The following is a 15578-nucleotide window of genomic DNA, read 5'->3' as shown; positions in this document are numbered from 1 at the left end:
TCTATTTCCCCGTACAGTATCTTATTATACTCATCAGAGTCATTAGGCCTATAACACACTCCTACTCTCAATTTTGATTTACCCATGCTTATGTCACACCAAACTGACTCGACACTGCCCTGTCCATTGATGTCGACTGGCTTCACTTCCTTCGATTTTATGTGTTTTTTAACTAATAGCATAACCCCTCCTCCCTTTCTATCCTTTCTGTAGACGTTGTACTCCCCAAATTCCAGTTCTGCATTCCTTATATCTGTGTGACACCATGTCTCTGATATCCCAACAATATCTGCCTTTGATGTTTTGAGCAAAACCTCAAATTTATTTACTAAACTCCTAGCATTGGTGTACACGCAAGTATACATGCACCCACCTGTTTCTCTTCTTAGCTACCCTAACACAACCCATGTGTTTACTTGTACCGCAATGACTTCCAGCAGTCTCTGAAATATCCTGCATATTGTTTTTCAGGCTTCTGCTCATTCCAATAGAAGCAGTGCAAGAATCTCTTTCACCTCTGCAAGTGGCTACTGTTAATCTATTTGTCTTTGTCTCCCCCCCAAGCTAGCAGTTTTCTGACCCACCTAACACTGCCTCGATAGCATCAGCAAATATTCTTGCACCCTTTTTATTTAAGTGTATCCCATCCCTGTGGAAGCAATCTCTCCTGTTAACAAGTACAGTCCAGGCTGAAAAAAATTCTACCTCTTGAGCCTTGCACAATCTTTCCAGGGCCGAATTGATCGACAAGGCTCTCATAAACTTTTCTGTGGAATCCTAAGTTCTCTACTGACCTTGTTAGTCAGTTAGTGGGGACTCCTGAGCTACGCCTGCCACACATTTTACAGTCATGTCATCTGTGCTGGGACAACCTGTGCTTTTGCCCTTGCAGATGCATCCATGCCCCACAAACTGGCTATAACACTTAATGACGGACTCTTCAGTTGGCAGATTTCTATAAAATTTAGTTTGGAATGATCACTGCACTGAAACACTTGATTCTGTTTCATGATATCAGACAATAGAAAATGATAATGCTATTTTGAATGCAGCACTATCTGGTGCAGGCATCTGCATGGTCTGTGCCATCTCTGTTGCAGCAAACACAATTTTGATATTTAGGTTTTCATTTGATAGCATTTTTGTCATGGAAATGTATGTAGTATATTTGACATAAACTGTCAAAATTTTTGATTTTGACTAATTCTACACACAGCGGACACTGCTTATTGTAATCACTTCGAGACATAGCTCCATTGATTGATAAGAATGCAGCTGAAGCATCGTTTACTGATGCAAAGCTGAAATGTGCACATAAAAAGGTGAAAATAGTCAGAAAGAAAACATTAAAATCAAGCAATATAAAATACTTCAGTTTGCATTTGGTATTTCTTTGAGAAAATGGTTAATGCACTGCTGTAAAACAATCAGATCGGTAGGAGTACAACGTAGTACTTCCTTTCACAGAGTAACAATGGCAACAACCACATGAAACATGTTTGTGTTCAAAAATAAATAAGGATATTAAGTAATCACTTCCACTGCACGTGTGAATCGCAAAAAGGCAATAACATAAACTGAAGTGCTGATTACAATAAATGCACTTTTTTTTTGGACGTCGACTTAGTTCATTAAGAATGTTGCAGTAGCCCTTATACACACGTACCTGTCAATGAAATACAAGAGACTACCTAATAATGTTTTGGGCCTCCCTGTGTCCAGATAATTGTAATTGTTAGAATGTCTCATATTGTTGATCTCTTCATTGATTAGGTTGAGTAATAGCATAGCTAAAAGCACTCACTTTTTGAAACTTGTAATAATACAGTGGTTATTTTTATTTTTTGATTTTTCTGAATTTATTTGCTGTAGGAAAACAAACGGGGGGGGGGGGAATTAGGATATTAATTTGTTCACCACAATATTTACATACTTTTCCAGCATGGTATTAAGCCTTGATTCTTGGTCAGGCCACATCTTGAGTACTGTATGCAGATCTGGAGGCCTTGTATTAGGAAAGATGTGGAGCTGCTGGACTAGTACAGAGAAGGGCAACAAGATTGGTGAGCAAAACAAAGGGGGTGCTCTTACTGAGAAAGGCTTGTAAACTGCAGCATCTGAAGACTAGATACCTGCAAAGTGATCTGATTGAGGTGTTTCTAAGGCTTTGAATGGATTGAGCAAACTCATTGTTGGTGGGATTCTTCCTCATGCTCAGACCACACACGAGGGGGTGCAAATTCTAATTGAGGAAGGATGGTTGCAAAACAGATGTACGCCTTTAGCCAGTGGGGTGATTGATTGCTGGAACAGACTTCCATCTATTGTTGTGGAAGTTGATAGTTGAAATAAGTTCAAGGAAGAACCAGACAGACTATTTGAGGGAATGAATGAATAAGTGAAATGAGAGGTGGTGATGTGTTTTTTTTTTGGCTGATGCTGTATATAAACTTGCTTTCTTGCATCATTTGCCACTGCTAATATAGTCTGTAGCATTTACAGTTATTGTCCAGTGGCATTTGAAGTGCCAAGTGTAAAATTTATAGAATTTTTAGATTTCTGTATTTAAATATAAGAAATAGCCACAAGAGCTCATATTACGTTGAATAATAGTTGTTAAAATTAGGAATTTTAATTCTGGTCAAAGGAAGTAAATACATACGGGAGCCAATTAATGTAGCTGCACTCTCCTGTTATTATTGCCATTAAAATTATTATCAAATAGTAGTAAGAGATCAGATCTTTTACAAGTGTATAATAAAGTATGCATCATATAATTACCTCACCATAAGAATGTATTTATATCTGTAAAAACATTTTACTTGTCTGTGTGCCCATTTAAATATCTTTTTATTAAAATCATAATAGCAATACAACACAAATTTTAGGCTATATCTTTAAGCTGGTGTTATTTAATGCAAGCTGTTGGTTATTGACATGGCTATAATAATAATTTATTTTCCTTTTTGCACAGATTGTGATAGATAATGGACCTGCTAGGGATGCAGGGGTAGGAAGAAGTCTACAGAAAGCTGGTGAACTTGTTGGAGACATGTTTGAAACCTCCACTCTTCGTAGGGAGGCAAGTTATTTAAATGATTACAGTTAAGCCATTTGAAGTAGATACATTTATATACAGTGGATTCTGGTTGTTTGGGCCACCAGTTAATCAGGGCAGCCATTTGCTTGGGACAAATCATAAAGAATAGAACTTAGCCAGGGTTTTCTTTGCTTAATTGGCGCAAGAGACCGCAGCACTCGAGATTACTCTACAATTGTTTCCGACCATATCACGTGGCCCAGTCAGATTTCTGGAGGTCAAAACCATAAAACAATTAGCAGTTTCCGGTTTATTGGACTTTTCTGTTAGTGCAATCTATTATAAATAGATAGTGAATTTGCAATAATACTGACAGCTGGAATTCTATGGGTTTTTATGGTGAAATGTGTTTCCCCTTTCATGAAATCTTCAATCATATAAAAAACAAATTTTCAGAATCTTCTTTTTAAGCTTTGTAACTTATGCTATTCTCACTTGCGCATATTGTGTTAGTTGCAATTTGGGCGTGCCGCGTTCTTTGTTATTTATTACTTATCTTTTTTACTGTTTTAAATTTTAATCCCCCCCCCCCCAAATGTCAGTGAACAGTTAGTATGTACATATTACATATTCCGATTTTCATGTCTCATTTAAATTTTTAATTGGTAAGATAATAAAGTATAAATCTATGCTTTATACCTTTACTTTTTATAGCCTGTGGATAATATTCCTTCTATTTTCACTTATTAGAATCGCTGTTTAATAGAATTAAAATTAAATTCATAAATGTAATCACAACCAGCACTTACTACATATTGTATAGCGAACAGTACTTTACTATGGTGAGACCATCATAACGTGATTTGATCGTACAGAGAATCAGTCGTAAAGCTGGGGTCCACTATATTTTAAACTGTTTACATGAAACTGCATAATTGGGGTAGCTGCTTAATCGGGCCAAAATGCACTAGCCCCAATGTGTCCCAAATAACTGGAATCCACTGTATTAAAGTCTTGTCATTTACCCATGATCACTTGGTGAAAAAGTTTTTAAACCTCTATTGTATGCGATTATGGAAACTCTGTTTGCATAGACCATATCATGCATGGTAATTGGTGCAGAATCCATACATATGCATGCTTTATTTATTGCACAAATTATTTTTTCTGTATATTGTGATCTGCATTGTTTTGTTTTGTACAATGCTTTATTTTTAAATGTGTTAATTTTTATTCAAATTTTGACACATCTCACAAAACATTACCTTCTTGATAATTTTATCCATGTGCTAATTATTAAATTAAAATTTATTATTATATTTAGACAGTTGTGTAATTAGTATAAATCTGAAAAACAGCAATATAAAATAAATAATCATTGTACAGATGATTACTTGTATTTATAGTAGGAATTTTACAAATAACTTACAGATACCAAAACAAACTCTGCTGAAATATAACCTCTGTATTTCTACTTCAGTACCTGGCAAATATTAGTATTAGCAATGGCCTCGTGGTGCAAGGAAGCCTATGGCTTATGCTGCACCAGCATATTTTTTAATGGCTGATCAAATCAGAAAAATCTCCTTGCAAGCCAGGAACCTAATCTCTTTTCCCATGGGCCTTTAACTTGTTAGTTGAGGACATTTTCTCTAACATAACTTCCACAGTCACTACAAGTGCCGTCATAGTATGGTAGGGCAAATGCCTAGGGCACAAAATTATCTCACGAAGGCACTGGTCACTCCACATGTGCTTATCCTGTGGTGATAAAAATGTTGAAGGATGAGAATAATCAGAACAGAGAAATGTTTACTGTAGAAAACTTGCAGATTGTCATCCAAGACAATTTGCAAGTTTGTACTTTGAAATTTTAATCAAAACCCATGATTGCAAATCAAAGCAGATGACGATTATGATTCTGTGCACATGTATGTGTACAGAATGCTTCATCATAAGTGGGCCACACTTTCACAATCAATTCAAGACCTGAAAATAATGATAATCATATTTATATAAAAATTCACTTAATATATCCAATTCCAAGCAGTTGTAGAGCTATGGCAGTTTGAATTTTAAAAAATGGCTATGGAGTTTTCAAAATAAATAAGATTAAGCAAACATGTGCTTAGTATGGATAAATGTTTTACTAGCTGTCATTTTTTTTTTTTTTTTTTAAACCATTAAAATGTCCAGAGCCATTTTTAATTCATACACATTTATATAAATGTCGTTCATTGTTTTCATGTCCTGAAAGTATAATTCACATATTAGAAAACGCCCTGTATACATACAGGGATTTCTTGATTTACATCCATGGGAGATAATGGAAAGTGGTGGGGGGGTTGTGTGTATCGAACTCTCACATGACAGATTATGGATGTTTATTCATCTAAAATAAGCAGCAGTTATTTTTGTGCAGAGAATGAAGTTACAGTACAAAACTGCTACACAGTACTGGCCACAAGTTGGTCATGCTTTTGTCCTTTCTCACTAAGACTTCTTTTGGTTTGTTAAATCCAAGGCTGTGTACACAATTGAGCATTCTGCTCTACTAAATGGTACACTCATGTTATATTACATATGTTATATCAATGTTAAACTTCATTTGCCACCTCTCAGCCCATCTGCTCAACCTTTCCAGATCCCATTGCAGCAGCATAGTGTCAGGAATGAAGTGTATCAACACCATGAGCATTCAAAGAAACAGAATTGTGTTCCCTCAGTTCAATAGTCAGTATGTGGCATCTTACAGTTTTTATACAGCTCAATAAACTGAAAAGTTATTTCATTACTCCACTCCATTTCATTTATTTAACTACAGATTAGAAAAAAGAAATATTTTTGGTTTTAAACCAGCATCAGCCAAAAAAAAAAAAAAAAAAACCACTTCCACTTCACCCCTCTGTTCGTTCAAAATACCTGTCCAGCTGAGCCTTAAACTTTTTTAGGCTATCAACTTCCACGACAAGGGATGGAAGTCTGTTCCACCAACCAACCACTCGCTGGCTAAAGGCAAAAAAATTTCCGCACGTCTATCCTCCATCTGTCTTTCCTCAATTTGAATTTATGCCCTCTCAGGTGATTATTCTGAGCGAGAGGAAGAATCCCATCAGCATTGAGCATGCTCAAACCATTCAATGCTTTATACACCTCTATCAGATCACCTCGCTGGTGCCTAGTCACCAGACACTGTAATTTGTAAAACTTAAGCCTTTCTTCGTAAGAGCACCCCTTTGTTCTATTCACTAATCTTGTTGCCCTTCTCTGTACTCGTACCAGCAGCTCTACATCCTTCTTGAAATGAGGCCTCCAGACCTGTATACAGTACTCTAGGTGTGGCCTGACCATTGCCTTATACAAGGGAATAATCACCTGCTTATCCCTGCTAGAAAAATTCCTATATATCATTGACAATACACCATGAGCTACTCTTGCAGCCCATCTGCACTGCTCAGAGAACTTCATATCTTCCTGCACAACCACCCCCAGGTCCCTTTCATTCTCTACCACTGTCAGTGTAGTACCACAGAGTTGATACGTTGCTCTGGGGTTGCTGTTTCCCATGTGTAGTACTTTACATTTGTCAATGTTAAACTTCATTTGCCACTTCTCAGCCCATCTGCTCAACCTTTCCAGATCCTATTGCAGCAGCATAGTGTCAGTAGTGTCCTTGACAACCCTGCCTACCTTTGTATCGTCTGCAGACTTCGACATTAAGCTTGATATACCATCATCAATATCATTTATGAATACAGAAAACAATAATGGACCCAACACTGAGCCCTGAGGGACTCCACTAATAACATTAGTCCACGACGAGCAGAGTCCATTGATTACCACTCTCTGTCTTCTCCCCCTCAGCCACCCCTTTATCCACAGCAGCAATTTGCCTCCAATGTCTACAGCAAGACACATGGTGTTGTATACCATCCTTCAATGTTTTCGTTTAAAAAAAACATTGTTTATTGCAAATGATGTGGCAACATCATCCACACTTGAGCATTCATAGTACATTTCAGAATGCTGAAGTGAGGTCAGGGCTTAAGGCAAGCTTAGTCCGTAAAGCAGTTTTATGTACTATATTTATTGCAACAATATAGAAAAATATAAACATGCAGTTTGCCAAAAAAAAATATTGTGAGACAAATCCTGCACTTACCTATCATGTGCTTTTGTTGCTAACAGCTTTGAAGCACGAAATGGCTTTTTCATTTGCGTAAATCGAGAAATTACTGTGTGTGAGACTTTGGTTGCTGCAGGCAACAAAACTCTGAATTCCAAGATAAATTTGGAATAAACAGTTTCTAGATCATGTGGAAATGGGGAGGCAAGATTATAAAAATGTTATCAGTCATAACATGTTCCAAGGCCACATGTCATCCACTTAAGTCCTATAGAGAAATCATAGAGCTCAGTTGGTGTATTAATTACTTGGAGTTAAATGGTACACCACATGGACCTTATAAGTAAACCACTGCACGGGGGATCAAAGCACTTTGCAGGTTGTTTTCATGGCATATCTACTTGTCACAACATTGCTCTCATACTAGTGGATGAGTGTGCATTTCTTGTAGTAAAATTGTCTACAGCAATTTTGCTCAATTCATTGATAAAAAAAAAAAAAATGGAAAAGGAATCCTTAAGCTTTTTAAACAGTTGTACTCCTAAGGCACAGCCAAGTAGTTACCATTGTTGTGGTAAAAGCCTTACCAGAAAAATGCAACCTTTTATTTGCAGTAACAAATGAAACTTACTACTGTAGTCACATCTGTTTTTATCATATCCAAAACATATTGAGTACCAGTTGTGCCATAAGACTTACTTTTCACATAAAATAAAATTAACAATTAAAGATTCAATGTACAACAGTCATTGCAAAATATTTCTGTATCATAGCAATGTAAACTGATTTATAGGTTCTGACAGTCTCAAGCTCATCCTTCTGGCCACCTCTTTATAAATGCAATTGCTGTCCTTTAGTATATTTGAATCTACATGGATACATATATCCACTATGTTATCAAAAGTATTATGATAACAAGAGAAACTCATTATGATATAAAATCATTGAGTGTATATATATATATATATATATATATATATATTATTCTTTTGTAATATGATAGTTCATGCCGTATTTTATTTATAATTATAGTAGTTTTATTTAATTTAATTTCTTACTAGCTTTTTCTGTTGTCCCAGTAGCTGTTTTAGCAATGCATGGGTACAAACAGAGTACATATTATTATTCTTTTGTCTTATCTTTGTGGTTTGTTATTCTTTTGTATTAATTTTGTTAATTACAGGTGTTTTTTACACATAGGTATTTTAGTAAATACATAACTGTTCTTTACTTTAAAAAACTCATTATAACGCTGGATAGAAACAAAATTCCCAAAAAATACAGTAGATATCACGTAAGAACTGCCATATACGCAAATGTTAGAAAACACCATCCCAATGTAGACCCATATACTTTTATCAAAAGCCAACTAAAAATATAATAGTAATTACTCAGAAGAGTAACCCCTTATTTACTAGGTTTATTGCACCCAGGCGAGGCTCGTCGCCTGACTGCACTACGACCTATTGCCAAAATTACCCCCCCCCTCCCATAGTAAGAGGCTGTATATATGTATATAGTTTTACCTCAGGACAAACAAGTGCTTTTACGCCTTGGAAAAGCGGGTACCGGCACTGTCCGAGGTAAGGCATAAAATAAATGTAAAAATAATGTAAATACACAATTAAGTTAAGTAAAGTAAATTCATTGAACCAACCACCAAAACACAATAATAGACCTTGGCCTTAATATCGGGGACTTCGGCCAACACACCATCTGCACATATGTGAAGCGTTAACGCGACAGGGCCATAAAAACAGCGCCATAGGGATGGCCATCCATAAAACCAGTTAAAAGTGGGAAATTTTTCCTTATTTCGACTCTATGACCTCCACAGAAACACATCAAGTAGGATGGGAAACTTTCCTTTTTCGACACTACGACCTCCACTTAAACACATCAAGTGAGTAAAGTTATTGCAATATTTTTATTAAAAAACTTACCCGTTGGGCTTTGTGTATTCTATCACAGTTGCTGGGTAGATGATGGGAAATTAATTTGGTTAATTATTAAAAAAAAAGAATTTAACTAATAACAATTAGGAATAATATAAACAAGGGTTCAAAAATTAGAATTTAGTACTGAAAAAATAGCAAAGATGTGATAGATACAAACAGAAACGGGTAAGTAAGAAATGCATTACATCGAATGGACTGTCAATCCTCTCAAAGCCCCCGATGAAGTAGGGGATTGACGTACATGTGATGTAATACTGAAATGTATAAGAATGTTTAATATAATATTATAAAGTAGTATTGATAATTTGCTTATTGCTATAGTTTTTCATTAATAATTGTATGACAATTTCTTTAGCAATACGTAACAAGTTGAAAAATCCTAAATGTATAGGCCATGGTAAATTAAGATAACCGAGATTAGGCTATCGTAAAGAACAGTTATGTATTTACAAAAACACCTGTAATTAACAAAATTAATACAAAAGAATAACAAACCACAAAGATAAGACAAAAGAATAATATATATATATATATATATCTTATGTGACATAAAATCAACAATATTTGGTATTGTTGTTCTTGTTGGGTTTATGTCACATCAGAATTTTAGTTAACTATTGTACCAGTATATCATGTTTGACTAAAATTTTAATATGGAATAGGCTTGCATTTGGCTTTCAATACAGTGGATAGCCTATGCAGCAAATTTGAGTGTAACAATATAAACATTCCTTCTTTGCACAATAAATCCCTTAATTCAGCTTGTTTGGTTAGCCTTGATGGTTGATTTTGCACATGCCTTGCCAGTTTATCTCACAAATATCTGTTGAATAGAAGGCTCAGAAATCTGAGCCTTCTTTTCAGCTTGTAGCATATGTTGTGCTCTTCAAGCCATATCACTGAGTATTGCCCTGCCAAAATCTGTAGGGCCATTTAATGTCAAAATCCATTAGCATCAGAAATGTAGAACAGGAGTTTTACACAATTGTACTGGTGCCAGACGTGGCATCCTAGACTCCAAAGGCACTATGCCCTTAAGTACAGAATAACCCATCTGTAAGACACATGATTTTTTTATTCTCTTTTTTTTTTTTTTTTTTTTTTTTGAAATTGTGTTTTTGACCAGAAACACTGAATTTGAATACTGTGCACTCATATGCCTTGTCAAGATGAGAAACTGCGGGGATTATACAGCGGCCCACATCATGTTACCAAAAAAACTGCTTCACTATTTCCATTAACAAGTAAATCAAAATTAAAGTTATTTATTGACTTGCTTACTTTTTTTGCAGTGACTTTGAAAATGATGACCTGTTTAGTAAATTTTCTATTCTAAAATAGGATTCTGTTCAGCAGTTAGATATTACACTTCATACCTTGTGTAACTAAATACATAAGGTCAAGTATTCTGCAAGATGAGTTGTCAGTGTTTTGTGTAGCAAATGTGGCTTGCTCATAGCTACATACAAAATTAAGGCCATTGCTCTGATTGTATACCCTTATATATGAAGTTTCTATCCTAAATTTATTTGCATTTTTAAGCTTCTACCATAAAGAATGTCCTGACATGGGCGCCGCTGTAGCCAGGAGCAGCAGTGCATAGCACATGCTTCTTGATTAGACCGGGGTTCGAGCCCGTGACCACCAAATAGGGAGGATGCGGAAAGGTCAGGAAATGACCACCGCATATCCCCGGAGCAATATGGCCTTAGTTGCTAATGCTCCTAAAAACCAAATAATAACAACAGTCCTGACATGTCATTCATTAAGTGCCTAATTACCCACTGCTGCAGTGCCAATAAGTACCAAAAGTACAGTAAGGGTAAATGACAATAAATAACAATATGGTTCTTCCTTTGAAGCAGTGCTCTTTATTTTAGGTGGAAGTACCAAGGCAACTTGTGCCTCCACTAAACTAAATTTAGTACATGCAATCTCTACATGAGATTGCATTTTGTACTAAATCTAGTTTTCTCATAACTAGGTAGGCAAACAGGCTATGGTCCTAATCATTATAATAAAGTGGTTGTGTAATTTCACTTAGTTCCAGATGAGACTGTGCCAGTATGATGCTTTTTGATTTAGATGCAGTTAAGTGTTTTGCTAAATATTCTTCTGATAATCATATTTATCTTTTATATCTAAATGATACCTGGTACTCTTACAAATAGTTATTTATTGTCAAACTCCACTATGAAATATCAGGAATCAGTTGTCATAAAAAAAAAAAAAAAAAAAAAAAAAAGTTGGCTAACATGAATAATAATTTGAAATTGGGAAGCACTTTAGGTCTGAATAAAAGTGCACTATAAACTCAAATAGAACAATGATTGAATTAATTTTTAATGAAATTATGTAGGATATCCAAAACATTTTGCTTAATTAGTATGCTAATCAAAACTAATTGAGGAATTTCATTTTTTTCACATAGGATTTTGAATTCCATGCAGGAAAATCAGAATATGAAGATGTACTTCAGTGCAATAATTTACCTTCTTCACGCACACCACGAGGACACCAAAGTCCATTTGCTTTCCTCCTCATGGCATCTGGAATGGATCTGGTTAGTTATTTAGTACCATAACCATATTCATTTTATTCTTAACTAAGTATAAAATTATGATAATCACTATAGTTGATGACAATAAAAAAAAATCACATGTGTACCCTGTATGCACAAAAGATGTTTTATGTGTAAACATCTTTGACAAAAAATCAGAATTGATTTTGAAATCGTGAACGATGAAATGTTTTATATTCTGCCCGCTACTTACTCTACTGAATCAATGTTAGTGACGTACCTCACTCCAAAATATTTAGTACGAACGATGTAATGTTTTATACACATGCCCACTGCTTACTCTACCAAATCAACATTTGTAAGAGGTTAGGCCAATAACCTAATTACCCATTTGATTGCAGCCATTTGTTGAATAGTATGATTGCAACAATACAAGTTTTTGTATTGTTATAATCTGCATTTTCATTACATTCCATTGTTAGGTGCCTAGATCACATCAGTAATTTTGTGAGTAGTGAAAGGGACTGAATGCCACACTGTATAACCTTCAGCAGCTTAACCTGCTATAATGCTGACTTTGGCATTGTGTTCAACAATGCCGCAGTCAAGTACAGAGTGTTGTCAAGAGTATTGAGCAAGCCAGCCTTAAAAAATAAAGGTGGGGGTAGCAATGAGTGTGCGAGAACGACAAAGGCTATTGAGATTGTGTAAAAGACAAACAGAAAATCAGGTGTTGGATTTAGCAGTGCCTTCAATCAGCAATACCCCTGAAGTGAGTATTAATTAGGTACAACAGAGCAGATGAGTTTAAATGATCAAGCTCCTTTTCTTTACACAGACTACTATTTATACAAGAATGCCCATTTGAGAGTTTGAAAGGATATTTATGAGAAATCATTTCTGTTATGTATGCTACATTTGTGATCATCTATGGTTTGAAAATGATACAAAGAAACCAACTGCTAAAGGTTTACCATTGATACGCACTGCATTTTCTGATTTTGATGGCATTCTTGTGTGTAATAGTTGCAGAGGATCACTTAAGAACAACACTATTCCAAGCACTATGTACGTTGAATGGCTTTGTCTACCCAGAACTTCTGTTGGATTTAGTAACAGAGAGGCTTATTTCTCCTCGGTTACCATTCATGTTTTATATACATGTTTATACAATGATCATCGTCAATCTCCCTTGGCAAGCGATGGACCATCGTGTTGACTGAAACAAGCACATTGATCATTGAGATACACATACCGACAATGTGGCATTCTGGGCCAAGTGATCAATGTGCTTGTTTCAGTCAACACGATGGTCCATCGCTTGCCAAGGGAGATTGACGATGATCATTGTATAAACATGTATATAAAACACAAGAAAATACACAAGTCCAGCTATTTGATCAGGTTAGTAAAAAAGCAAGTGGTTAAAGCATGCTTCAATATTTAGCACGCCTCTCTATCGATTGTATCAAATCACGATAGGTCAGTCATTCTTCGATGACAGTCACATGGAAATTAATTTGGCTAAAGACCAACATAAGCGAAGTGGTTCTGATCAAGGAAAGTCTCATTGCCCAGCAGCAAACATTGTGGAGCAATGATAAATATCTTAGAATTGCCCCAGGAGAAACTGATGTGCCGCAGAGCTTACTATTTTATGAGCACACAGAGGAACTGTCCTTTCCCAGGATTTATCTTGGACAGTTCAGAACAACATTCATAGAGAATTTATGCGTGACCCCATTCATGATGGCAACGAGTGAGCTCAGACAATCTGACTGAAGAGGTCTTACTCCTTATCATAACAATGCAGATAATGAGATTGAGAACAAGAGCCTTTTTGACGGTGGCTTTCAAATATATATTTTTAAAGATACAAAACTGACCCGCAAGCAAGTTCAATCCAAAGAATACATTAACAGATGTATTCTTTGGATTGAATACCTACCTGCTATGAAAGTGATTACAGTTGGTTACTCACTGGGGAACAGAAGGAAGCTTGAAATATAATAAATTATTCCAAGTCATACTTGCAATTTTAACAATTCCTTATTGAATTGCTGAGTGTGAGGGGATATTCAGCCAGGTGAGAAAAACAAAAACCGAGTTCAGGTCCCCTCTTTCTGGTAAAGGTTTGGAAATGGTCATAATCATCAATTGTTGGCAGCAGGCCTATTGTTATGAACAAAACTGACTCAACAGTTCTGAAGAGGGCAAAGTTTTCAACAGTGTCTTTCTTGAAGCAACCATAATCAATGAAATCAATAGACAGAAAAATTATGGGTAAGAAAATGTTTATTTCTGGACTAGTAGGTAAACAATATAGGAAAGAATACTGGACTAGTAAATACTTCTATGGGTGTATTTTAATATAAAATGTTTACTCAGTCAGTGAAATTTAATTTCTAGTGCAGTGTAAGCTTTAAGAAACCTGCTTTGTTCTTGCTCTGTGAAATTAAAAACTCAATATGAGTATTTAGAAACTGTTTGCTCTTGCTCTCACATAAATGTTGCTTCATGTTGCATTTAATTTTTATGTAACAGAATTATTTTTAAATTTCAGCATGGCGGCGATTCAGAAAATCCTCTTAAGTATTGTCATATTGACATTGCTGCTTCCGCAGGGCCTTTTCCTGGAATTCCTACTGGTGCCCCAATCCTAGCACTTTCATCTCAGTTTATAATGGATCGCATTGGAGGCTAGGCCATTAGGACACAATACTGCAGTTGACATAATATTTTGATATTGGGGAATTGTTTTCAGCTTCTGTGATAATTTCAGAACACTGTTTTAAATTTTTGGAAATAAAAATATGTTGCAAAAAAAAAAAAATTAGGCATTTATTCTTTGATCACCAACAAACTGACTTCTAGTTTCTGTTAAAACTTAAATAGAAAAACATGTGTTCATGAATTTTCCATTCTTTTTATTTGAGTAAATACTTCTAGAACACTTAGTATGTTCAAAAAGTTCTTGGAATTGAACGCTGCTATTTAAATGGTTTGTGCTATGACCATAAGGTTTTGAGGGGCATTAACACTGACCTTGGTACACATGCATGCCACATGGGAATTGGCTTGACCACTTCACTTGTGTCACAGCTGATTGACTGCTGCATGTCGCAGTCTGAATAGTGTGCTAACGTGGGAAACGTGATAGAAATGTTGCAAGCATTACAGAAAGTTAATGGAGATGATGCTTTGAAGAAAACATTAAAAGATGAACCTTGCAGTGGACACCCTTCAAGTCATGAAAGTGAAGGAACGTGTGTGAAATAATGGGCAAATGATTGTTGTTGAGACTGTTCATGAAATTTGACTGTCTGTAGGCTCAGTATATACAATCCTGATGCAAGATTTAGGGATACATGTGTACAAAGTTTCTTCCATCCTTGCTGTCAGATAATCAAATGGACTGCAGAAGAGCCATTGCAGGCGATTTGTTTGAAAAATCTATGCGGGATCCAAGCTTCCTGAGAAAAGTGGTCATTGGGGTTGAGAGTTGGGCTATGACCCCGAGACCAAGGTGGAATCATCCGAATGTCACGCAAAAATATCCCCATGGCCAAAGAAGTCTTATGCAACAAAATCCATCAAAATCATGCAGATCGTTTTTTGACAATGCAGGCATAGATAGCATACCATGAATTTGTGACTAGGGGAAGAAGTATTACTGCTGCTTACTATGTCAAGGTTTGGACACATTTATGTGAGAATGTGAGGCAAAGATGGCTGAATCCTGAACCATGACAATGCGAACTGCCATCATGTGGTGATAGCAGTTCTTGGCAGAAAAAGTCAAAAAAAGTCATTCAGCATTAATGCTTTTCTCCTTAGCCACAAATTCATACTCCTTACTCTCCCCCCCCCCCAACTTTTCACTGCTTGGGAAGACTGATGGAGCATGCGTGTGCACGTGCAGAATGAAGGTAA

The 15578-nt window shown here is 35.9% G+C and overlaps 1 protein-coding gene across 1 annotated transcript in view; it reads left to right on the top strand.

Moving 5' to 3' along the window:
* Positions 1–14420, top strand: part of Dip-B (Dipeptidase B) — a 107457-nt gene extending 93037 nt beyond the window's left edge. Inside the window, exons 13-15 of the mRNA XM_090372031.1 lie at positions 2975–3082; positions 11556–11687; positions 14209–14420. Of these exons, the coding sequence (XP_090228157.1) occupies positions 2975–3082; positions 11556–11687; positions 14209–14349 (381 nt within the window). The 3' untranslated portion in view covers positions 14350–14420. The remainder of the gene's footprint in view (positions 1–2974; positions 3083–11555; positions 11688–14208) is intronic.
* The last annotated feature ends 1158 nt before the right edge of the window (positions 14421–15578 follow it).

The sequence above is a fragment of the Mastigoproctus giganteus genome, chromosome 4 (assembly GCF_048544385.1).
Source record: "Mastigoproctus giganteus isolate SK-2022 chromosome 4, ASM4854438v1, whole genome shotgun sequence".
Lineage (NCBI taxonomy): Eukaryota > Metazoa > Arthropoda > Arachnida > Uropygi > Thelyphonidae > Mastigoproctus > Mastigoproctus giganteus.
This window is presented reverse-complemented; position numbering and strand designations above follow the sequence as displayed.